Source organism: Notechis scutatus, chromosome 6, assembly GCF_049901735.1.
Source record: "Notechis scutatus isolate UNSWTSFEM ecotype Mainland chromosome 6, rNotScu1.2, whole genome shotgun sequence".
In the NCBI taxonomy this organism is placed as follows: Eukaryota; Metazoa; Chordata; class Lepidosauria; order Squamata; family Elapidae; genus Notechis; species Notechis scutatus.
In genome coordinates this window covers 14965216-14990855 of record NC_142014.1, presented here as the reverse complement: position 1 = coordinate 14990855, position 25640 = coordinate 14965216, and the positions used below count along the sequence as shown (strand labels likewise).

Below are 25640 nucleotides of genomic sequence, written 5' to 3'. Positions count from 1 at the left end.
TGGTCATATAAATCTGTTCAATAAATAAAATAAAAGCTCAAGTGAGTAAGCACCCCAAAAATAGACCATAACACTATTAATTAGTCCCTTTGCCCATTGGGAACTTTTTTATGATAAGTGGTTGAAATTTGAAATAAAAGACATTTGTTATATCATTTATGCACCAAAAAGGTATAAAAAATATCCTTCATTGACTAGGAATGCATAATTATTGCAGTATGGATTCTATTGGGTACAAACTTTACAATGAGCTTACCAATGGATCCCATAATGAAATAAATACTAGTCAAAAATGGAACTCTGCTTTTCTTGATTTCCCTGTAAGATATTTTAAAAGTTACTGGATATAAAGGAGAAGTGTTTTATTTACTTTGCTAACTATTCACGTAGTGGGAGGGGGGTGTATTCCCTTTTTTAAATGATGCACATTCATGCATAGAATGGACTTCTCTGTCTCATCACTTCCTTGAAAGCCCTTATATATTATCCTATTTCTGGCATTGATATAAGAGGAAGCATGAGTTGGAGAGCCCAGAATTGCTGCAAAAAATAGCCTTTTTATTTCTGCTACATGATGAGGCAAGCCAAAATGAACTTCCTCTTCAAACTCAAGAAATACATGTTTCCATATAGTCAAACAGGTCTTTATGAAGCATTGATATGAAGTAGGAGTATTTGTGGAGAGCTAGAATTCTTGTGAACATCTGATACCTTTTTAAAAAGTGATGGAGGAGGAAAATGTTTTGGGTTACTTTGTGCTCTTAATAGTGTGTGATAGTTCTTTCATTACCATGCAGTTGTCATTTTAAAAAATCAACTGAATGAAAATCAATGGATTCCAGAGATCCATATATCCTCTATCTTGACTCACCCACTCCAAAACTCATAATAAACATGGTTAGTTAACTGTACAAAGAGTCTATTATGTACTTGTGAAAACCTTCTCTATTGTTGATGTGTGCAGATAACCATCTACATTATAAATCTATGTCTGCATGCAGTTCACACTAATTCAAAACCTTTGGCAGTTGCTTTCATTAGTGCCAGTTTTGTGAAAGAGGATTAGCACTGGATATAAGTGTGTCTTGATTCAGATGTTGCTCCATATGCATGTCAAAGAATATGAAGCAGTGTCTTCTATGTTTACAGTAGGACATCTGTGTGATTTAAATTTTAGAAAAGTGGGAGATATGTCAAAGGGAATGTACTGTATTTACAACCTAGAGCAACCCATTTTTCCTCCCCTTTCAGCTTGGAGAAAGTTGGACTGGAATGTGCATTTTTGGCCTTTATAAGTGAGTCAGATATCAGGAAAACAAAGGCATAAATGGTCTTCTGATTTTATTTGCATGGGCTGTTGAGCACTCTATAAGGCTTCATTATAGGAACCCGAGGAGTATAAAATATAGTTTAATAAATCTGGCTACAATGATTCAGTTGAACTAAATGAAGTTTCATGCATCTAAGAAACATTCATGACAGCCAATAGTGTGAAAAGATCTGGGCAATGACCCTGCCTCTTATAAAGTGAACATTTTCTTTTTTTATTATTACTTACTTTCTCTGCAGCAATGTTGACAGTACCCTCTAGATCAACACACTGATCATTAATCTTCATCAGTTGACAAAGGCTGACAGTAACATGAACAGGACAGGCGGATTCCCAAGTCAGTGTTTGTGTGGCAGCTTGATAAACAATATTATCCCACAGGGACTTAGTATCTAAGACAAAGAGATGAAGAAAACAAAGACATATAAATATGAGTTCCTCTATCATTCAGAATGCTGATCTGAATCATTTCCCCCAAATGTGGCTATACTAAATGCCTATCATGTGGGCTAATTTAGGATGGAGAGAGTTGTGGCTTCATTGGGTTACTGTCAAGCCCGAAATTGACATAGGTGTAGCCATTTTAGTTAGGCATAATATATATTCTTTTTCTTACTTTCTCTGTGGCAGTCATGGGGGGAAGGGTTAGAGCTTGCCACATTCCTAAGGGGGGAGAAGTGGAGATAGAGTTGTTTTGGCTAGGTGATTCTCCTTCCCGTGGGAACTGAACTGTCTGTGCTTAGGCCCCCTTGAGGTGGAGATTTATGACATTAAGCAACGTTGAATTACTTCTATTGGAGAATGTGACTTTTGGGGGTTGTTTCTAACTTTTAATATTGTGGGGTAATTCTGGGTTGTGTCAGATCCGGAATTACCATGGACTTTGCCAATTTGATGCTTTCCTAAATAAAAGAATTTGTTTTGGAAGATGGACTTTGGTTTTCTTTTTAGATGGATTTCATCACTTGGAAACCTGACAGTTACCATATCTGAGTTTTTTAAAATCCCAATTCCTTCATCAAATAATCAAGAGTTTTCTATATCTTTGTTGCTATCTAGTACCCTTTTAGATGTTTCTAGCAAAGATGGGTGAAAACCCTGATCTGAACTGTGTGAAGCATGAACCTAGTTAACTCTTGAACTGTAAAGAAAAAAACTGTTCTTGTTACTCCTAGGACTCATCACTTGTGCTACAAAAACATAGGTCAGAGTTTTCTTCTGTGTGGTGGTTTGAATTCATGTAATTGACATTCCTTCCCCCTCTTTAAATCTCACACTTCATGCTATGAATGCATTTCTCTCCAATGGCCAAGGGTCAAGGGAGCTGAAGTACTGTACTAGGATGCCAAGTGGGAGAATCAACCACAGAAAATCAATAAGCAACCACAGAAAATGAATAAGGAAGTATTTGTAATACAGTATAACAGTGGCCCCCAACCTTTTTTTGTACCATGGACCGGTACCGGCATCACAAAATGATCAGCACGCACGACCAAGGCAAGGCGAGCCGAGCGACCGGCCAGCCAGCCGTCCCCCGCTTCTCCCCGCCACCTTCAACTCCTCCTTTGTACCTTCTTGCGGTCAATGGGCTTTTTGGGCTCTTTCTTAATCTCCTCCTGAGTAACACGAGACTCAACCGCCATCGGGACGGCTCTTCGTTCAAAGCCGCCCCCCCCCTTCGACGAAACTAAGCCGCGAGGATTCCTTCAGCACCCAAACGCCGCTTTCCATCCAACTGATGACCGACAAGCTCACCCGGAAGCACTTTCTCAAGCGCCGTCAAAACAAGATGGCGGCGCCCAAGCAAAGTAGGCGGCCCAGTACAAAGTGATCCATGGACTGGTACCGGTCCAGGGCCCGGTGGTTGGGGATCCCTGCAGTATAACACTAGAATGAGGCTGTCCATCATTATTTGATTCGATGCTCATCATTATCAGTCTTCTGCAAACATTTAGCCCAGGTTCATGAAGGTTAAAAAGGGAGATGGATGTTAAGGTACATTCCCGCCCTTGTCCCTCTCCACATCTGTTTCCTTGCCTGCTTAATTTCCACTCCTCTCTGCTAGTGGAGTAATATCCAACCAAAACTTCAATTCATGTTTGCTTGAACATACAGTTAATAGAAACATCCACAAATCGGAAACTTTGCTTGTCAGATCTTGTTTGATAGCGGAGGTAGAACTTGCAATTTAATCTTAATGAGGACAAGCTAGCCTCTCTATTGTGGTTCAATTTTAGAGTAAAGAGTAAGAAATTCATTCTGAATTATGGAGTTCAAAGGAAATTCTACCAGTCACACCTTTGCAGGTGAAATCTCAACTTAACTGCACAGTATTCACTGAACCAGGAAAGATAAAAATCCTTGAGGTGGATTGCAGTCTGCGAGATCATATTTATAATTTCAATAGATTTGCCAGAAAAATATCCCTTTTTAATAACCACCAATAGTTTGAAACCCATATCAAATAATCTTGCAGAATTCATTCATTTTGCTAGAAGGTATGATCTTTATAAAGTTATAGAATGTCCTCTCTCTTTTTCTGTTTTTTTTTTATTTACTTTTCTTTCCATAAGATTTGATTAAAGTCAACCGAATACCACTTCTTCACCTGACCCATTTAGGGCTTTAACAATAATAACCAGCATCTTTATCACCAGTGCAAGTGGGGTTGCTCTGGCAAATAGAGAAACCACATCATAAAGAAGTTCAGATGATACCACTTCACTGGCTTTATGGTGAGACTCCATAAATTACAATATGCCCTAAATGTTTTCTTAAGCATCTGCTCAACAGTCGAACATGCAAACAATAGTTAGCATCATGGGCACAGTAGCTTTGATTTGTGACAACAAAGCACTTCACAGTGTTCCACAGCCTCATCTAGCATTTCTAAGAGTTGGAAGGACCTTGCAGATACTGCAAGTGCCAGCTGAGGATACAGAAGTTGCCCCTAGAGAAGAGCCAGATTCTCCTGTGGACCCTTTCAACACTTGCTGCTATTTCTTACTTAGTATCCATGATGATACTTCTTCATTCTGCCTCTCTTAAGGCCTGCATTCAATTCCCCCAAACACTTTGTTTTTGAAATAGTTCATTCTTATTGCTTTGCTTTTTTGAAAGGTAAACAAGATCAGTATTTTTGTTTTTAATCCGGTGAGCAAAAAGGTAGCCTGAAGTGAGTGTATCATATAAGCGCTGCATAAATCTTGACGACTGCAAGAGAGCAGTCAAGAGGCATCATTTTGTAACTCTTTGCTCCCATCTGGTAGTCATCAGGATTTTCACAGCCCAGATATAGTACTGCTAGGCTGAGGGGAGAAACCACAGGTGGGATTCTACCAGTTCGGTACAGTTTGGGCGAACCGGTAGCTCCAAAGATCAGCTGGGAGCAAACTGGTATGGTTTGCTTAGACGATCAGTTGTTGGGCCCACCTGCCTGCCAGGGCTCTAGGCTGTGCTTTATATCCTGTTTTTCAAGTTCAGCTGATTCGCGTGGCACAGGAGATTGCCACAAGTCAACTGTTTAACACACTGGGATTGCTGGAGAAGGTCAGTAACAAATACACTATGCGTGCATAATGCATGTCCTCACCGAACCAGTTGTTACACTGTTTGAATCATTTTATGCCACCAGATAAAGACTGAACGCACCAATTATCATATTAAACCTTCTATCACCAATTCCACCCGTGCTTTCTACAATTTTGTAAACAACAAACTAAAAAACTCAAGGTCCATCCCACCCCTGAAAGGACCTAATGGTAAAGACTGTAACGACGACACCATTAAAGCCAACCTCTTTAACACATTCTTTGGCTCAGTATTTGTAAACAGCGATGAATCAAGCCCAGTACTTCCTAGTCGAACCACAGACAACTACAATGATCTAATACATATTGATTTTACAGAAGACAATCTGAAACCATCCATATATATTGGACCAGATGGAATATGTGCCTACTTCTTTAAAAAGCCACTGCCATAGCCGAACCTCTAAGCATAATCTTTGAAAAATCTTTCAGGACCAGATCCTTGCCAAACCTATGGTCACAAGCCACGGTCATCCCCATCTTCAAAAAGGAAGAGCCCAGACTAGTTGAAAATTACAGACCAATCTCTTTATGTTGCATCACCTGTAAAGTCATGGAATCAATTATTAACCAATCCATTATCCTCCACTTAGAGACAACCAACCTACTCTCTAATAAAAAATTTGGTTTCAGGAAAAAACTATCCTGTAATCTGCAACTCTTACACTGCAAAAACATATGGACTACACAACTCGATTAGGGCAAAGCAATAGATGCAATCTACATAGACTTCTGTAAAGCCTTTGATTCAGTGGTACACGACAAACTACTCCTAAAACTAAATTCTTATGGTATCTCTGGACACCTGCATAACTGGACAGACAACAAATGGTCAAAATTGGGAGCATCCTATCAAATTCTGTACCTGTCAACAGTGGCGTACCCCAAGGCAGTGTTCTAGGACCAACTCTCTTCATACTCTACATAAATGACCTCTGTGATCATATTAAGAGCAACTGCGTTCTCTTCGCTGATGATATAAAACTATTCAACACCACAGATAATTCTGCTAGCCTTCAAAAAGACCTCGACTATGTATCAGAATGGTTAAACAAATGGCAACTTCAAATCTCAAGAAATAAATGCTCTGCCTTACATATTGGCAAAAAAAAATCAGAAAATAAAATATAAGCTGAATAGTCAAGACCTTGTTGATGATCCAAACTCTGTCAAGGACCTTGGAGTACTCTAACTACATAGCCAAAAAGGCATTAAGAGTTGTTAATCTAATCCTACTTAGCTTTTTCTCTGGTAATATCACACTACTACCGTAACTAGAGCATATAAAACATTTGCTAGACCAATACTTGAATACAGCTCATCAGTCTGGAACCCACATTACATATCTGATATTGACAGTTGAGAAAGTCCAGAAATATTTCACAAGAAGAGTTCTCCACTCCTCTACTCATTGCAGAATATCTTATGCCACCAGACTTGAAATTCTAGACCTAGAAAACCTAGCACTATGCCGCCTTCGGTCCGATCTAAGTATAGTATATAAAATCATACATTGCAATGTCCTACCTGTCAATGAATACTTCAGCTTTAACCATAACAATACAAGAACAAACAATAGATACAAACTCAAGCTAAACCACACCAAACTTTATTGGAGGAAAATACGACTTCAGCAACAGAGTGGTCAATGTCTGGAATATTCTACCTGACTCTGTGGTTTCTTCCCCAAACCCCAAAAACTTTAACCTTAGAGTTTCTACTATTGACCTCACCCCCTTCCTAAGAGGTCTGTAGGGGGTGTGCATAAGCGCACCAATGTGCCTACTGTCCCTGTCCTATTGTTTCTGTTATTTTTCCTATATCTATCCATGTATTCATAACTATGTTTATACTTATACCTATTATCTTGTAAGCAATTGACAAATAAAATAAAATAAAAAATAAAATAAAAATCACACCCCTGGGACAAACCATCAGAACAGAGAGACTAGTCATTCCTTCTTGTTTCCTCTTCTGTTCCACTTAAAATTTCTGGTGCTTATAACCAATAGTTTTATTGTTTTTCAAGTTAATATTCTGTGGTTCTGTTCAGTGGTACAGGTGAAGAGGATAAACCTCAGAATGCGTTGTTACACTGAGCTATTTCATACTTATCTATATATATCTACATCTAATCTATCTCTATCTATCTATCTATCTATCTATCTATCTATCTATCTATCTATGTTACATGGCCTATGGTATCATACTAATATGGCCTACTCTGTCACTTGACCTGAATCCATGGTCATCCTACAGTTAGATCAGAATGATAAGTGAATGTTGTGTGCCTGTTTTGTAATAGCAACCAAAATACTGAGATTTTTGCAATTATTCCCATTATTATAAAAATAAGAAAAACAGTCAGGTTCTGCTTGTTATAGAGCTCACTCCAAAATTTTTATAAACAAGCAAATGTAGGAACACATCTGTAGAAAAGAAGTCAGTTTTATGTATTGGGTTGTTTACTCTACAATTTGTGTATGCTACCCACTCAAATGACTCAAGTGAAAGATTATTGGGGGGGGCTACATGTGACATTATTCTTCCCACCCGTTATGTTTCTGAAATTGCATAATCAGAATTACTCAGAAAAAGCAAAGAAGCACATTTCACTTGCCATTTTTGAATGGGCACAACTGCATTCTTCGTGCATCCAAAATTGCCGGCCATACCTGTAATCCAAATATGTATCCATTAGTTCAAATACTGTAAGTTTTACATTGCTTTTCAATTAAGTTTTGCCTGTATGACACTTTCTATGTGGCCTTTCTCCTAAAGTGTCTTATGGAGTAATCCAAATAACATAAACGTATATAATAGGAAAGAATGCACCAAAAATAAAACTCTCAGTTCTTCTCTGGAAAGATCTAAATAAAATGAATGTCACTATTTTTTTTTGTAATGATTAAATATTGAAAACTGGATGTAATACTAATGCAAACCATTCTGAGATTTTTGTTATCTGTGTGTCATGGGTGGGAAGTTTCCATTTAGGATTAGCCCTCTCCCCTAAGTCATGATCTCAGAGCTGTCTGTAGGGTGTGCTCAAAACTGTCAAGATGGTGGCCACAATGGCATAATCAAAATAACAGCTGATTTTTTTTGTATGTTGATCCAATCCTGTAGACAGCTGTTAATGGGCATTTGTAAGATTCCTATATATTGAGCTAGCTTGTACATCAATTTATATGGAAACATTTACCTCAATACAGAGACAAGGCAGCAGTTGAGTGTATTGCAAAGAAGCAGATTTTGTCAAGTCTTTTCCCTGAATCTGAAATTATAAAACAGCAGGTGATAGGTCAAACATTTTTGCACAGACAGAAGAGATGCAGAAAGATGTATGTGCCTATACAAATATCATCCAGGCATTTTGCTGTTCTACTTCAAGCTGGTGCAAGATGATTTCTTCAGCACTTTAAGCTTTAATATTCCAAAACGTTGCAGTTATTTATGGATTGTTCCAGGATCATGGTAGAATTAAAGTTGCCTTTTGACTTATTCAAAGTAATTCCATGTATATGTTTAGAGTGCACTGATTACTTGGGAAGAGAGAAAATGCTTTTGCAGTTGTGCCAAAGACAACTATCTACTCAAAAGAGATGGAGAAAAACCCTAGTCCTTTGAAAAAGATTAAAAGACTTTAGATTTTTGAATCCCAGTTACACCCCTCAGCTTCCCTTCCAAATAAAATGCTCGGACCTTAAAAGTTTTATCCATCTTTGCTTTCCAACAATTATAGTTACATGTCTCTGCATTATCTTTCTTTAGCATTAGTTCAAACATTAAAAGCAGATAAATAACATGATCCAAAATTAACAGGAGTCAGTCTAATATTTACTGACATAGGAATATGCCAAGAAATCTAGGCTTGTGTATTGTGTTTGTCTGTGAGTCAGACTTTCACAGCCATTTCTGTTTTAAATTTGGTACTAGTCTACTGCTGTGCCAGAATATTTTTTTCTTCATCCTGATTGGTTGGGAGTCTTGGTCTGTATTCATTGGTCTTGGAGTTTGCTGTGTTCTGCTTGATTGGTGTTTCTAATATCTTCTGTCTGTTTTGTAGCTTTTTTTTTGTCGATTGGCTGGCAACATTGTGTTTCCTGTATTGGAGGCTTTTAGTGCAGGTTGGCTCTGAGTAAACGGACGGCTATCATTTATTAGGAAGCTAAGTTTCATCTGGGTGCCTGGTTGGGGTGTGTTTGAGCTGGAGGTATCGGGGGTCTGTTTGTGCCCAGGTGTTTGCCTGGCTTGTGGTGTGGAGATATATATATATTCATAAACTGGTATTCTCTTTCTATAAACACTTTAATAGTGAAAACAAGTCCAAATCTTATCATTTGCATTTAGAAATCCTTAAAACTTCTGTTCATTTAACTGCTCACAATTAGATGTTTTCAAATACTTGAGGGAATGGGATAAGGAAAAGAGAAAAGGGTGGAAGGAAGAATGGTGCAGATGTTAGGAAAAGGGGGAAAATAATAATTTTAAAAAATATATTTCTATTATTCTTAGAATTTCCATGGAATTATGTTACCCTTTAAATGCCTTCAGTAAGGTAAAAGGTATTATACTTTTTTGCTAGCTGAATTAATTTCATAAAACATTTTCAACTTCTTTTAAGTACTTACCAAAGTAACAGGCCCCACATCTTCACATACAAATCTTTGATGACATAAACGAACATAACAGTCTGTGTTTTGGACATCTGAAATATTCACTGAAATGATTTTTCTTGTTCTGTCCACATTATAAGCCATTTTGCTCACTGAAATTTACAACAAAGAAAAAACTGTAATGTACTGTTTTATGTTTGTATTTTTGGCAGCTAAAATTGTGTCCATACAAGACATGATAATTGAGGAGTTTAAATTTTATTTTATTTTATTTTTATTTGATTTGTCAATTGCTTACAAGATAATAGGAATGTGTATAAACATGAGTAAGAATATAGGAAATAGGTATGAATAAATGGGGACAATAGAACAGGGATGGTAGGCATGATTGTGCAATTACACACATATCTTACAGATTTCTTAGGTTACTTATTTGGAATATTAGTGTCATTTGTGTAGGAAATTTGATTTGAATAATTATTGAATGTTAGTGTAGAATCTTATACAAATTCATCTGGAGTAAATATAAGTAAAATTGTAGTACCAAGTGTCAATTCTTAAAGAATCCCAAGATGAAATGTCTCAGACTGCAGATGTCCAGTTGGAAGTAGGTCCCTTAAGAAGTAGGTCCAATTGGAAGTAGGTCAAATTAAGTAAAGCACTAGAAATCATATGCATTTTGTAATAATTCCTTTCTGTGTGTGAAAGAGTGTGAGTGTGTGTGTGTGTGTGTGTGTGTGTGTGTAAGTGAGTGCCTTCAAGTCAGTGTTACCCTTGTCAATTGCCAGAAGAAGTTTCTGCAGTTTCTCTTGGCAGAAGTGATTCACCATTTTGTTTTTTCCTCTTAGAGCTGAGAGAGACTGGTCCAAGATCAACCAGTTGGCTTCATGCTAGAACTCTCAATTACTGGCTTTCTAGCCTGATGCCTTTAACCATTACACTAAACTTAGTAAGTTGTGCTACTCTTGCATTCCAGTCCTCACTGTGTCCTATTTCTGGACTCCTTGATTCAAGCCCAGGTGGCCAGCTTCAGAAGAAAAAGAAGAATTTAAGAACTACTTAGGAATCAAGCTGAATTTGATAGATAATACTCACTTGTCATTGTTGATGAAACATTTAGTAGACTAATAAATATGCTACTGTTTTTAGACCGCGGAGACCTCAACTTACCAAAACAATCTGGAATATTTTTCCCCACATCGCTGTTTCTGCAGTCTGCAAAATAAAAAAACAGATTTTCAACGTGTTTGTTTTCTTAAGACATCTGCTGTTTTATTTTCATGAGGGATGGTCAGAAATCAGTAGAAATCCCTTAATAGTATACAGGTTACACATATTTAATTGATTCAGCTATGATATAAATAAGGGAATTAATTGGAGTGAACAACCTGAAGACCACTTTCGGCATTGGGCTAAAACTATATAAATTTATGTTTTTATTAAAGTTTTTAATCTTTTAAAATTTAAATTAACAATTTCCACCTTTCTAGTTCCTGTTTTTCTGACACAAAACAAGATGAGACTTTAGGTCAGACAAATTTATTGGATATTTTTCCCTGGCAATGTATATTTGAATAAACCAATACTTACTTCTAGTAATCACCTTGTTCCTTTCTAAGTGCTTGCAAATCCACTACTTGATGTTATGTGCCTGCACTGCTGGCTGCCAGTCATCAAGACAGCAAGCTGGATGCTTGCCAATGTCCAGCATTATGGAAGCTCAAGCAGAATTTTTTTGGAAGAATCCTTTTTATTGATATACCAAGTCGTCTGTCACAGGATATGCAAGCCACATTCACAGACTTGGCACAGGTCAACACCAGGAATCCAATAAATAAGTGACAAATCCAAGGGACTAGACAAGAGGCCTAACGAAATGGAATCCAGAGTTCTAAGCATGGCACAGCAAAGTGAACATGATAGAAGTGAGGCTTGAATAGTTGTTCTGCTTCCAGGAGTGAAGCTAATAAGCCAACCATGCTGAGCGTCTTCAATACACAGTTAGGGCACAGTTGCTCCTCAGCATTGACCCTTATGTTGGCTTCTTGGCAGATTTCTCAGATCTGCAGAATCCTGCTCTCTGTTGTGGACTCTTTATCACATACCTCTGCCTACAACTGGGTGGTTGAACTGTCAGTGGGTGCAGTTAAGGAGGCTTGGAGACTTAATGGGCCTGCTTCAACCAGAATGGAGTCATTGGCTTCACCACCACTGCTAAATTTATTGTCTTTAAATACACCTGATTCTACTTCCTCTCCATCTTCCTCATCAGAGAATATGTCTAGCAGGGTCATAACATGATTTTTTTTGTAGGACGACATTTCTCAACCTTGGCCACTTTAAGATATATGGACTTCAACTCCCAGAATTCTCCAGCCAGCTATGAATTCTGGGAGTTGAAGTCCACACATCTTAAAGTGGCCATGGTTGAGAATTACTATTCTAGAATTTTCCTAGGTTTTGATGTCAAGTTGATTGGTCTACAGTTTTCTGAGTCCGCTTTTCTCCCATTTTCAAAGATTGTTAGCTCTTCAATCTCTAGGCACTTCTCCTGTACTTCAGAAGTTCTCAAAGAACCATAATAGGTGGAGGACAAAAACAAGTATATCTTCTCCACAACCAGTCAGATTTGTGCTTCCTAACTATAGGAACAGATTCCAACAAGGCAAACTGCATCTAAAATTCTTAGTGAAAAAAAGTCTTCTTTCCCTCATTATTGCTTTGACTTCACCTCAGTGAAAGATACTAGGCTGCAGAATGAGAAACTCCAGATGTGCAAGTTGCCACATCCAGCAATTCTAGAAACAGTGTGTTAGCAAAAGTCTCTTTCAGCAATTGGAATTGCTAGCACAGGGGTCTCCAACCTTGGCAACTTTAAGACTTGTGGACTTCAACTCCCAGAGTTGAAGTTCCTCTGGAGTTGAAGTCCACAAGTCTTAAAGTTGCCAAGGTTGGAGACCCCTGTGCTAGAGCAAAAGAAAGTAGCTGGTTTGACATTAAAAGCTGGTTGCACGGGTGTTGGGGACATGTTGCTTTGTGAAACAGCTTTTGGAAATTTGCATAAACCTTCACAGAAGCAAAACGTCCTACCAAAGTTTTGCATAGCCTTTAACAGCTGTTTCAAAAAGCAGTGCTGTATATCCCAAATAGACTGAAAACTTATTATAAAAATGATATCAATATCTTTTTATTTTCATCAGATGAATGTTAGATAGTCACAGGAATAATTTTTAGATACTGTACCACAGTTTTAAAATCACAGGTAGTAGTAATATTACTAAAGCACAAGATAATTTGCACTACTAGTAGTAGTAGTAGTAGTAGTACAATAGAAATAAGATGGACATCCTAAAATTTAGAAGTATTGTACTGCTTGATTAAAGGCTTGTTTGTTTTTCCTTCGTATTGTATTGACAAGAAACCCTAAATTGAACATGGAGTGAATTGGATTTTTGCTAGGAAACTACAAGGTGTTCTTCATGTGGCCAGGGGATTACTGATACAACACGAACTTTTAGATCGCAAAGTACTCTTGTTTCAATTAAGTAACAGCCATTTTAAGACATGATCTAAAACAGAGTTCCCCAACTTTTTCAGCTTGGTGGACAGGCAGTGGGAGGAGGAAAGAGGGTGGCTTTTCATGTGTGGCAGGCAAACACACATGCAGCTCCGTTTGACTGTGGAGATGCTGCAACATTTGTAAGTGTGAGGACCAGGTGTCAGTTACTTTTTTCAGTGTTGTTGTAACTTCAAACAGTTGGTAAATGGTTGTAAATCACCTGAACTGATATTTGTGTCAGCATCATCTTCATTTTAGCAATTTCCATTAGCATAAACATGCAAGTGCACCCAGCTGCATGCATGTACATACACAAGATCAACATTTTTTAATGGTTCCTACCTTCAACATGATATTCTTGAGTCTGTTTAACTCCACAATAATTTGGAATTGTTGTCATGGTTACGTAGAGATGTTGTCCCACACTGACTTCAAAGCAATTAAATTGTATTTTCACCTGTTTGCAAGAAAAGAATCTTCAGTTTAGACACTACTTCACAAAATAAGAGCACAAGGAAACAGGCATTCTGCTAAGATTATTTTTCAAATGTATTAATATTATGTGTCATTTTTATTGTATTCTCCTACCCTGAATAATTCTGGCAGAAAGAGAAATGTTCTGACAGTGAGAACAATTAACCAGTGGAATGGCTTGCCTCCAGAAATTGTGGGTGTTCCTTCACTGGAGGTTTTAAAGAGATTGGACAACCATTTGTCTGAAATGGTATAGGCCCGTGATGGCGAACCTATGGCACACGTTCCACAGGTGGCACACAGAGCCATTTGTGCCAGCACGCGAGCCGCAGGGAAATTTACCTCACTGCGCATGCACGCGCCTCACAGCTGATTTTCAGCTTCCCAAAGGCGTGTGGAAAGCCTTTGCAGGGCGAAAAATAAGCCTGTTTTGTCACTTCCTGTATTTCCAGAAATACTGAAAGTGACTAAATGGGCCCATTTTTTCGGCCTGCAAAGGCTGCAGAAGTCTTCCTCAAAAAGGCCTCAAACAGGCAGAAAATCAGCTGGGAGGCGCAGTGCAATTAAGGGGGCGGCGGGGGGATTGTGCGCACCTGCGCAGGGGGCATGGGTGTGCGTGTGTGCATATACTTCTGGGTGCTGGCACGCAAGCGCACACGTGCAAGCGCACACAGAATTTTTGGCACAGAAGCCCAAAAAGTTTAGCCACCACTGGTATAGAGTTTCCTGCCTGAGCAAGGGGGTTGGAATAGAAGATTTCTAAGGACCCTTTCAATTGTGTTATTCTGTATTTATTAATTTCCTAGATTTCCCTTAATTATGTTCTAGGTTTCCAAATGCTATCCTGTTTCAAGAAATGCATTGATAAAATTCCAAATTTAATTCATCACTCAGAGTTTTGACAATTGGGACTATACAGCAATCTACTTGAAATTGTAGGAGCTCTGCCCTACTGTTAGAACTTGCCCATCCACTGGAGATCCAGAAAGCAACTCTAGCCCCTTCATTAAAGCAAAAATGACTGGGCTCTGGACCCAAATTGTATTTTATATTAAACTCATAGATTTGGATTATGATACAATAGTATTGATTCTAATATAGAAATTTATTATTGTTAAGGTCAGAAATGTTGACATGTGGAGGCATATCCTTTGTTTTCTTCATTCTATTTTATTAAAAGAAAAGTTAAAATACAAAAAAAAAAACCAAAAAAAAGACAAAAAAAAACAAAAGCAAACATAAAAAGGCATATCCTTATAGCTTCTATAACTTAAGACAGGACTCTCTTCTACAGCCCACATACACACCATAATTAATAGAGGAGGATTTCATTCAAAGTAAAACATCTAAAAGATTTTGTTGCATTGCAATATTGGCTCAGATTTAGCTTTCTTTGCAGGAAGCTGGCCAAAAGTAAACACCATTGGCCTTGGAACTGGGGTTGTATTTCTTATTCCCCCATGGATCAAATACTATATCCAATCAATTCAACTGGACTCAGATGAGCATATGGATAGAGATGTATATACCAGTGGTGGGATTCAAATATTTTTACTACCGGTTCTGTGGATGTGGCTTGGTGGGCATGGCAAGGGAAGGATACTGTAAAATCTCCAGTCAAAGGTGGCATTTGTTGGTTCTCTGAACTACTCAAAATTTCTGCTACTGGTTCTCCAGAACTGGTCAGAACCCACTGAATACCACCTCTGGTATATACCAATAGTATCTACTTTGAGGAAATGTTCAAACCTTTACCCATGAATCAATATAAAACTCAAAGTATTTTTATGAGGTAAAAGCTTTTCTGGAAAATCCCCAGATGCCCTTTCTGTAGTATTCTATGTTCCCTAATCATAATATCTACACATTCGCTGCTTTTTCAAAAAAGAAGAAGACTGTAAAAGTATATTGCCAAACCAGATTTCAGGAATTGTCAGATTAGTTGGGAGTTCTTCTCTTTTGAAGCAAGGGAGAGGTACACAACATTTTCTGTGAAAATGTGAAGTGAGCATGAGGCATGTAACTAAGCTTATGGGGAATAATTGTTTGATTTATGTTGTCATAAATCATTTTTTTAAATAAATCCATATGGGAGCAATGGCATGCAGTATTCTTAGCCCACACATAGTCATCATACTAATTTTTATAGCACAAGGTAGACGTAAACCTAACACTCTTGGAGACAGACAGTAATCAGTCAGTGAATGTGGAAACAATTTGAACCAATTCTTGTTCCTTTTGTCCTAGTGTGGGGGATCCTGCTATTTAAATAGTTTAAATACCTTCATTCTCACTTTGGCCAGACAACCATGTGGCTGGTATAATATTGTGGAAAATAAACTTAAATGCCAGAACTGCGTAGAATGAATAGATAACTTCTAATCCAAAAATAACTTCCAGAGCCAACATTGGAGATTGGAAGCTATGATGATGACAAAATAATGTCACACACATGCCATGATCCCATTACACAATGATATATGAGTTACTGGCATAGTGGCAGTGGTGGCTAGGAGGGCCTTTGCACGGCTTCATATTGTGTAACATTTGTACCCTTTACTGAATCGCTATAGGCTCTACTCCCAGACACCCATGCTCTGGTTACTTCCAGAGTAGATTACTACTAATGCATCTTTCATGGGGTTCCCTTCAAGAGTATCTGAGAGTTTCAACTGATGCAGAATTACAACTGCATGGATAGTTGTATGTCTGTTCTGTGAGTTGAACTGGTGCTCTTTACTTCTGAATCAATGGTGGTGTGCTATCGGTTCTCCAGAAATGATAGTTACAAAAAGCCGACAATCAGCTGAGAGGAGGGGGGAAAGCTGACGATCAGCTGAGAGGAGGGAAAAAATCTGACGATCAGCTGAGAGGAGGGAAAAAAGCTGACAATCAGCTGAGAGGAGGGAAAAAGCTGACAATCAGCTGAGAGGAGGGGGAAAAGCTGACGATCAGCTGAGAGGAGGGGGAAAGCTGGCAATCAGCTGAGAGGAGGGAAAAAGCTGACAAATAGCTGAGAGGAGGGGAAAAAGCTGACAATCAGCTGAGAGGAGGAGGGAAAGCTGACAATCAGCTGAGAGGAGGGAAAAAGCCGACAATCAGCTGAGAGGAAGGGAAAAAAGCCGACAATCAGCTGAGAGAAGGGGGGAAAGCTGGCAATCAGCTGAGAGGACAAAAAAGCTGACAATCAGCTGAGAGGAGGGGGAAAAGCTGACAATCAGCTGAGAGGAGGGGAAAAAGCTGACAATCAGCTGAGAGGAGGGGAAAAGCCGACAATCAGCTGAGAGGAAGGAAAAAGCCGACAATCAGCTGAGAGGAGGGGAAGCTGGCAATCAGCTGAGGAGGGGAAACCACAATCAGCTGAGAGGAAAAAAGCCGACAATCAGCTGAGAGGAGGGGAAAAAGCTGACAATCAGCTGAGAGGAGGGGAAAAGCTGACAATCAGCTGAGAGGAGGGGAAAAAGCTGACAATCAGCTGAGAGGAGGGGAAAGCCGACAATCAGCTGAGAGGAAGGGAAAAAGCCGACAATCAGCTGAGAGGAGGGGGGGAAGCTGGCAATCAGCTGAGAGGAGGGGAAAAAGCCGACAATCAGCTGAGAGGAGGGGAAAAAAGCCGACAATCAGCTGAGAGGAGGGGAAAAAAGCTGACAATCAGCTGAGAGGAAAAAGAAGATAAAAGTGCAGGATCAGCACTCCCCACCCACTCCTACGCTTTTCTCTTCTTTATCCTCTCAGCTGATGGGCGCTGCAGGTCTCAGCTGGTGTGGGAAGAGATGCGTGCTGGCATTAGGCAAAGTACCCCACCAAGCCATGTCCACCAAACTGGTGGTAAAACAAGTTGAATCCCACCACTGTTCTGAATGCAATTCAAGGTACTGGTTTTCACATTTAAAGCCCTGCATGGCATGGGGCCAGGCTATTTAAGGGACCACCTTTTCCTGATCACATCTGCCCATCCCATCAGGTCCAGCAGGAGGGTTGTGTTGAGGGTCCCATTTGCTTTCATCCAATGGGACCCAGATGGCGTGTTTCTCCTGCCTTCTAGAACATCATCCCTCCGCCGAAGGTGAGGTTAGCCCATCCCTGTTAATCTTTCAGAAAATCCCCCAAAACCTAACTTTTCCAGCAGCCTTGGACATTCCATGGAAAGACTGCATAATTATTATATTGTGCTTAGGTGCATGTTCTCCAGCAATCTTGCTTTTATTTATATTTTTAGCTTTTTAAAATAACTATAACATTGTTTTTAAGTGTTGATTGCATGCTACCCAAAATCACATTCAGTGAAATGAGCTGCCATATCAATTTATTAAATAAATAAGTACATCTGGATTTTTTCTGCAGTCTCAGTGATAGCTGACCAAATATATAAGGGGATAGTCTGCAAGGGAAGATCCACAAGCCTTCCTATTTGTAATGATCTGTGGGAATGACCTTGGAAGGTAGAAGGAAGAGTCACAGCCTAGACAACAATCAAAGAAGAGAAATGTGAATCCAAAGTAGACGTGGGGATAGACAAAGCATATCAGAAGGGACTCTCTTTAGTATTTGGGAGAGTAAAAGTAAATGGTACTTATAGACCTACAAGATTCTGTTAATGTAACCTTCAAATAAAGATAGTTTGAATACTCGTGGTTGGTATTTTTTCTTTCAACTTCCTCAAAAAGCTGACTCTGTTCTGTAAATAACTTCATAGCACTATAAAATAGAAAACGGGAACACCATATTTACCTCGGAACATATAACTTTGCCCTATCCACTTAAAAAAAATGAATTCTTACATTGAGAGACACTATATCACCTTCTTTCCTAGATTATTTAAATTTTGCTCCAATAAAATGACAAAAACAACTGAGATCTTTTACCTTATTTCCCTCACGATGGGCATTTTGCTCCCTGGAAATCTTCACCTTCACACACTTGGTTTTTTGAGTAACCATCAAGAGATAACAAATTCGAACACCAGACATATTTTCTGAAAATAATGTAGAAAAAATTGCAAATTCAGAATTCAAAGAAACAGACTTTGAGGGGAAGGAATTATTACTCACTTCCAATAGCATATTATGAAAGAGGGGGACCTTTTATGAATGAACCATAGAAATAAAAAGCCCCCTGAAACAAACAGCATAACTTTTAGAACCTGTAGGCTAATCAAAGATGAGCACCTCACTTTTGATAGTTGAATGCTCCTCAGTCAAAGTTCTACCAAATAAAATGTAGGAGAAAACAGCAGTGGGTCCAATTTTTAATTTTCCTTTCATTGAGCTAAAGTGTATTAGTAGCCAACCTCTGTAAATGCCAATCCTGCTTGACCAAATCCAATAAGGTCAACATTGATTAGACAGGTGACTCTCCTACTTTCGTATCTCCTTTATCTCCACTAAAATTTCTGCTAGAGAAAGTATTTTCATAGATTCCAATATGGAATCCTGTTGTCTTCATGCAGCTGGGAATATTGATTTGCAGTGGTTTGTTTGCTGCACAAAAACCACTCTTATTGTTTTCTTTGATACAGCTATCTTCCTTGATTTCTTTCCAGTTGCATTCATTTAATTTTAATTTGTAGTTTCTTAATGGCACTTGGAGGCGTCTTAAAAACCCAAGGTATATTTCTCCCATTGTACTGAGCTGACACCCACACTGTTGAACTTCACATTGTTTTAAATTGCCTTTGTATATACTGGTGTGACCACAGGATAAGAGCAAACAATACAACAATTCCCATCCTTTTGCTGCTATCTACTGATCATCTATTCTTGCAATTCAAATTTGGTAGCATTAATTAATGATGCAACCTATTGACACTATCCCTAAGAGAACCTTCTACACCAAGACCAGCTTGTGTGTACAAGCCCTGGGTATCAGAACAAGTGTGAACTCCCAGATGGAATCGCCATGTCCCCATCACCAATATTGTGATGGGAGCCCTATCAAAAAGGATTCCTCAGGAATGCCCTACGTTTCCCCTTCTCTCATATGCAATCATTCTCCAGGAAATACAAGAGTTCTTCTTAGATCTCCCTATAGAGCAGGGATCCCCAACCTTTTCGACGCCGCGGCCCGGTTCCGACATCAGCTGGGCGCCGCGGCCCGGTACCGGCGTCAACTGGGCGCCGCCATCTTTTTATGACGAAAAGGCGCTTCCGGTGACGTCACCGGAGCGCTGTTTCGTCATAAAAAGATGCGGCGCTAGCGCTTCTGGTGAGCTTTTTCGGTAGAAATGGCTTTCTACCCGGAAAAGCTCACCGAGCGCTGGCGCCATCTTTTATGACGAAACAGCGCTTCGGTGAGCTTTCTACCCGGAAAAGCTCACCAGAAGCGCTTTTTACCAAAAAGATGGCGGCGCCCAGCAACCAGCGGCCCGGTAAGGGTTGTTCCGCGACCCGGTACCGGTCCGCGGACCGGCGGTTGGGGACCCCTGCTATAGAGAACTGGAAGTAGAACTGGGGTTTTCTGCACGCTCTCTTCCACTGAACAAGAGCCCTCAGTTATTATCCACATTTCCTATGGAATCATCTGATTTACCGTTAAGTTGCAGGTTTGCCATGACACTTAAGTGGAGAGAGCAATGCCTGTGATCTTCACACTTCATTGTAGTCCCAAGTTTCATGTTTTTAAGATTAACTGGAGAAAGGGAGGCAGGCGCAGGATGGCAGAAACTGCTCGCAGCCTCCACTGTAAAAGGTAACAAACAATATATGTATATATGTGCCTCTCTGTAAAAACAAACTTGAAATAACTCAATAACATTGTAAATCATTGGAGAAAAACTCAGGTGTCTATATGATCATCGGTCATAACTAATAGGGGAGGAGAGACATTCACTAGTCAAACAATGCACTACAGACATATATTTCAGTCACATCTTCTAAAAAACAATGGTAAATATATCCCCTGTCCAGCCAATTCTGACTCAAGAGGGCTAGTTGCATAATTCATCAGTACCTATTGTACTTTAGCACAACAGAGAATTTTGGAACAATCAAGAGTCTTCCCTTGGAGGAAGGAATTATATGTTCATTGGCCATAATGTCTTGGGCCAATTTAGGATCTGATGAAATATTTCAGTTCTGAGGAAGATGACTAGTGCATGTGTCACCCACAGGGCAAAATGGTTGCCAAGGAAAAAACCTACTCCCCGTGTGAAACATGTTTTTGTGTTCAAATCATTTTTGACTCTTGGCAACTGCCTGGACAAGTCCTTGTAGTTTTATTGGTTACATTTTCAGAAACAGTGTATCATTACCTCTCTCTTCTAAGAGAGTGGAAGAGGGAGAGGAAGGGAGAAGGGGAGAGAGGGAGGGGGAGAGAGGGGGAGAGAGAGGAAGAGAGGGAGAGGGAGGGAGGGAGGGGGAGAGAGATTAACCTAAAATTATCCAGATGGCTTCATTCCTATGTGAGGACTAGAACACATGGCTTCTTGGTTTCTAGCCTGGTGCCTCTAACCATTATACCAATCTAATTCTTGATTGTTTAATTAATGTTCTCTTAAGTTACACAATTGACTTGGAAATAAAAGACCCATTTGGTTAAATACTTCCCCTCCCTCGCCTCCCCCCAAAAATGAATAACCAGAGGACCAAATTAGGGTTATGCTACCGTTCTATGCATAGCATTGTAGTCCAAAAATAATTTCAAAATATGACTGAATTGTACAGAAGATATTTTTTTTTAGACAATGAGATTATTAAGAGCAATTGCGTTCTTTTCGCTGATGATGTAAAGCTGTTCAATACCACAGACAATACTGCTACCCTACAAAAGATCTTGACTATGTATCAGAATGGTCAAACAAATGGCAACTTCAAATCTCAACAAATAAATGCTCTGTCTTACATATTGGCAAAAAAAATCAGAAAATAAAATACAAGCTGAATAGTCAAGATCTTGTTGATGACCCAAGCTCTGTAAAGGACCTTGGAATACTCACCTCTAATGATCTAAGTGCTAGAGCCCACTGCAACTACATAGCCAAAAAGCATTAAGAGTTGTTAACCTAATCCTACGTAGCTTTTTCTCTGGTAATATCACACTACTAACCAGAGCATACAAAACATTTGCTAGACCAATACTCGAATACAGTTCATCAGTCTGGAACCCACATTACGTATCTGATATTAGCACAATTGAGAAAGTCCAGAAATATTTCACAAGAAGAGTTCTCCACTTCTCTACTCGTTGTAGAATACCTTATGCCACCAGACTTGAAATTCTAGAACTAGAAAACCTTGAATTACGCCGTCTTCGGTCTGATTTAAGCATGGTATATAAAATCATACATTGCAATGTCCTACCTTTCAATGAATACTTCAGCTTCAACCATAACAACACAAGAGCACACAATAGATACAAACTCAAAGTTAACCGCACCAAACTTGATTGCAGGAAATACGACTTCAGCAATAGAGTGGTCAATGTCTGGAATACACTACCCGACTCTGTAGTTTTCCCCAAACCCCAAAACTTTAACCTTAGACTGTCTACTATTGACCTCACCCCTTTCCTAAGAGGTCTGTAGGGGCGTGCATAAAGCGCACCAACGTGCCTACCGTCCCTGTCCTATTGTTTCTCTTATTCTTCTTTTATTTTCTTATATGTACCCATTTCATGTATTCACAACTATGTATACACTTATACTTATTATCTTGTAAACAATTGGCAAATCAAATAAATAAATAAATAAATAAATAAATAAATAAATATTCTAGACATCAAAGCATATTCCCACAGTTTAATTAACCATTCTTCCATAGCGGAAAAGAAGGATCTTTTCCAATAAAAGCAGACAAAATTCTTGTAGCTATTATCTTAAGCTATGCCAGGTCAGTATAATTTGAAGGAGTGTGCGCTTTAGTAAAGATTAATAGAAATATCGCCAGTTGAAATGAAACTATAACTTTCAAACTTCATTCCATTCTGCAAAGAATTAATTTCCAATGCCGTTGAGTTTTGCTACATTAACTTTGGATTTGGAAAAAAGACCCAATCTGATCATTTCCAGTAGTGGGGGTGGGGTTACTCATTTTAGCCATCATTTAGCCTTATTAGCTACAAAATATCTTATATCAATTCTTTGAGATGTATAAAATGAACTGAATATTCTTTTTTCCATTGAAATTGCCACTGCTCAATCTTTATAACAATGGAGATTCTATTCAGAAGTAATTCTCTCTCTGCCCTGCTGCTTCACCAATCTCAGCTACTGTGAACGGTGGCACTCATCAGCAGCACTGAGGTTGGATCTGAAGTAGAGGCCACCAAAGTCACTCAAAATGGCTGCCTAGCATCATTTCCCAAGATGGCAGCATTCTCTTTCCGTTGACAAGCACCTGTGGCCTAGCCGAGTCTGCTCGAGATTGCACAAGGCCTTTGTTTTTGAAGTAGCTTCAGAGAATGCTGTGAACACTGCATGAAAACAGGCCTTGCACCATTTTCGGACACTCAGAAGGCCACACAAGAACATGACCTTCTCACATGACTCCCATAGGGCCCGGAGGCCGTACAAGAGCATACACCATTCTCATGCAGCCTGTGCAGCTTCCAAAACCTCCCAAAAAATGGGACATGCTTTCAAGAATATTCGTTAGGAGTTGGGGAGCAGTGGTGTGTCACCCAAAATATCACCTTTGATATGTCATCACTGCACTAGGAGATGGTTTGTGATCCGTAGAGCCTTCACCCTATTCCACCTTGCTTCCCTACTGTCTACTAATTGTTTAATGTTGACCTCACCCCATTCCTAAGAGGTCTGTAAGAGGCATGCATAAGCGCAAAACGTGCCTACCATCCTTGTCTTAATGTTCCCTTTTATTCATTCATTTATTTATTTATTTTTATTTGATTTGTCAATCGCTTACAAGATAATAGGTTTAAGTATATACATAGTTAGGAATACATGAAATGGGTACATATAAGAAAAATAAAAGAAACAATAGGACAGGGACGGTAGGCACGTTGGTGTGCTTATGCACGCCCCCTACAGACCTCTTAGGAAAGGGGTGAGGTCAAAAGTAGACAGTCTAAGGTTAAAGTTTTGGGGGTTTGGGGAAGAAACTACAGAGTCGGGTAGAGTATTCCAGACATTGACCACTCTGTTGCTGAAGTCGTATTTCCTGCAATCAAGTTTGGTGCGGTTAACCTTGAGTTTGTATCTATTGTTTGCTCTTGTGTTGTTATGGTTGAAGCTGAAGTATTCATTGACAGGTAGGACATTGCAATGTATGATTTTATATACCATACATAGATCACATCTATTTCATGTATTAATAATCATGTTTATACTTATATATATTATCAAATGCATGCTTGACAAAATAAATAAATAAAAATAAAATAAAATAATTCCTCTCAACTGATATTCAGGTGACAACATCGGCTGCCCTGAGGATCATTTTGTGAAAGAAGGGGGCTGCCCAATAAAATAGATCAGTACTCCAAGTTTAGCCTTCTGATAAAATCTTTCTGTCCTCCCAATCCCAGTTCCAGTCCCAACTCATAGAAGGAAGAGTGATGGGTGGATATTTTTCTCATCAGCAGACAATGCCCATTAAAGAAAAAAATGAAACCAGGGGATCTGCCAATCCCTTAATATCAAATATGTGCAGACAGCACCACTGGGTGGCCTCATCACCGAGACAAAAAAAATGACTTAGAAATTGACATAAAGAAGCTTGTGCCAGAGTACTTTTCTGCTGACTCAAAGACTCAAGACTGCACATTCAAGTGGCCACAAGCAGAGAGATAATAAAGAAACTTCTGAAAATAAGAGTGAAGGGTACAATAAAAGCTGAAATACAACAATTTACTCTAATAAAAACACAGAAAGCCCAGGTTGTGAACAATCTTTTACAAGATTTGATCTTTTCTATAATCCTTTTATGTAGGTCTCTTTATTCACTTGATTCTCCATATCTCTATTGTTCTGATGTTTTGATGCTTTTAGTGGCTTTTAATTATTGTAAGCAACCTAGAGCAATGGTGGGATACAAAAATTTTTTTTACTACCAGTTCTGTGGGCGTGGCTTGGTGGGCGTAGCAGGGGAAGGATACTGTAAAATCTCCATCCTCACCCAACTCCAGGGGAAGGTTACTGCAAAATCCCATTCCCTCCCCACCCCACTAACCTGCTTTCCAGCTCCATTCTCCTGTGCAGGGCAACAAAAGAAGACCCAGATGATCAGCTGGGACTCGGAGGCAGAGAATAGATGTGGGTGGGGCCAGTCAGAAGTGATATTTGCCGGTTCTCCAAACTACTCAAAATTTCCACTACCAGTTCTCCAGAACTGGTCAGAACCAGCTGAATACCACATCTGGCCTAGAGTCATCTCCAGCAGAGATGGACGGCATCTAACAATGATGACGAACCTTTTTGTTGTGGTGTGCCAAAAGCACACATTTTCAGCCTCCGGAGGGAGCCTGGGGGAGGCTGTTTTCGCCCCTCTCGGAGGCTCAAGGGAAGCCTCAGGAGCCTGAAAACGGGCCCATTTTGGCACTTCCGGTATTTCTGGAAGACCCGTTTTTCAGCCTCCTGAGGCTGCAGAGGCTTTCCTCGAACCTCTGGGAGGGCGAAAACAGCCTCAAACGGTCCAAAAATCAGATGGAAGGCATGCGCAGTCCAGATAAGTTTGGCTGGGGCTCACGTGCCCACACAAATGGTTCTGAGTGCCAACTGTGGCACATGTGCCATAGGTTCGTCATCACGGGCATATAAGATAGATAAATAAAAAAATATAAATAAATAAATAAGTGCTTGAATAATATACCTAGTACACCACAGGCCACAACAGATTAAGAACAAGAAAATTATATCCGCCTTCTTGAATACAGAACACTGTGGGTAGACCAGTAGACAGATTAGTTTGGTCTAGTGGTTAAGGCACCAGGCTAGAAACTGTGGGAGACTGTGAGTTCTAATCCTGCCTTGGGCATGAAAGTCAGCTGTGTAATTTTCAACCAATCCCTCTCTCGCAGCCAATCTACTTCACAGGGTTGTTGTTGTGGGGGAAACAGGAGGAGGGAATATTATGTATATTTGTTGCCTTATTTATAAAAAATAATAATGGTAA

The 25640-nt window shown here is 39.4% G+C and overlaps 1 protein-coding gene across 8 annotated transcripts in view; it reads right to left on the bottom strand.

Annotated features, from left to right (window-relative positions):
* IL17REL (interleukin 17 receptor E like) overlaps window positions 1-25640 on the bottom strand; it is a 63099-nt gene that overhangs the window by 15651 nt on the left and 21808 nt on the right. For 4 of the 8 annotated variants that reach the window (XM_087969421.1, XM_087969420.1, XM_087969424.1 and 1 more), the window contains exons 3-10: window positions 20101-20250; window positions 18438-18547; window positions 13441-13555; window positions 10700-10754; window positions 9555-9687; window positions 8126-8197; window positions 7541-7595; window positions 1559-1722 (exon numbers count right to left, since the gene is read on the bottom strand). In XM_087969421.1, coding sequence (XP_087825547.1) covers window positions 1559-1722; window positions 7541-7595; window positions 8126-8197; window positions 9555-9687; window positions 10700-10754; window positions 13441-13555; window positions 18438-18547; window positions 20101-20250 — 854 coding nt within the window. Of the gene's footprint in view, window positions 1-1558; window positions 1723-7540; window positions 7596-8125; window positions 8198-9554; window positions 9692-10699; window positions 10755-13440; window positions 13556-18437; window positions 18548-20100; window positions 20251-25640 lie in introns of all 8 variants that reach the window. The other 4 variants (XM_026669027.2, XM_026669026.2, XM_026669028.2 and 1 more) reach the window with 1 other exon arrangement.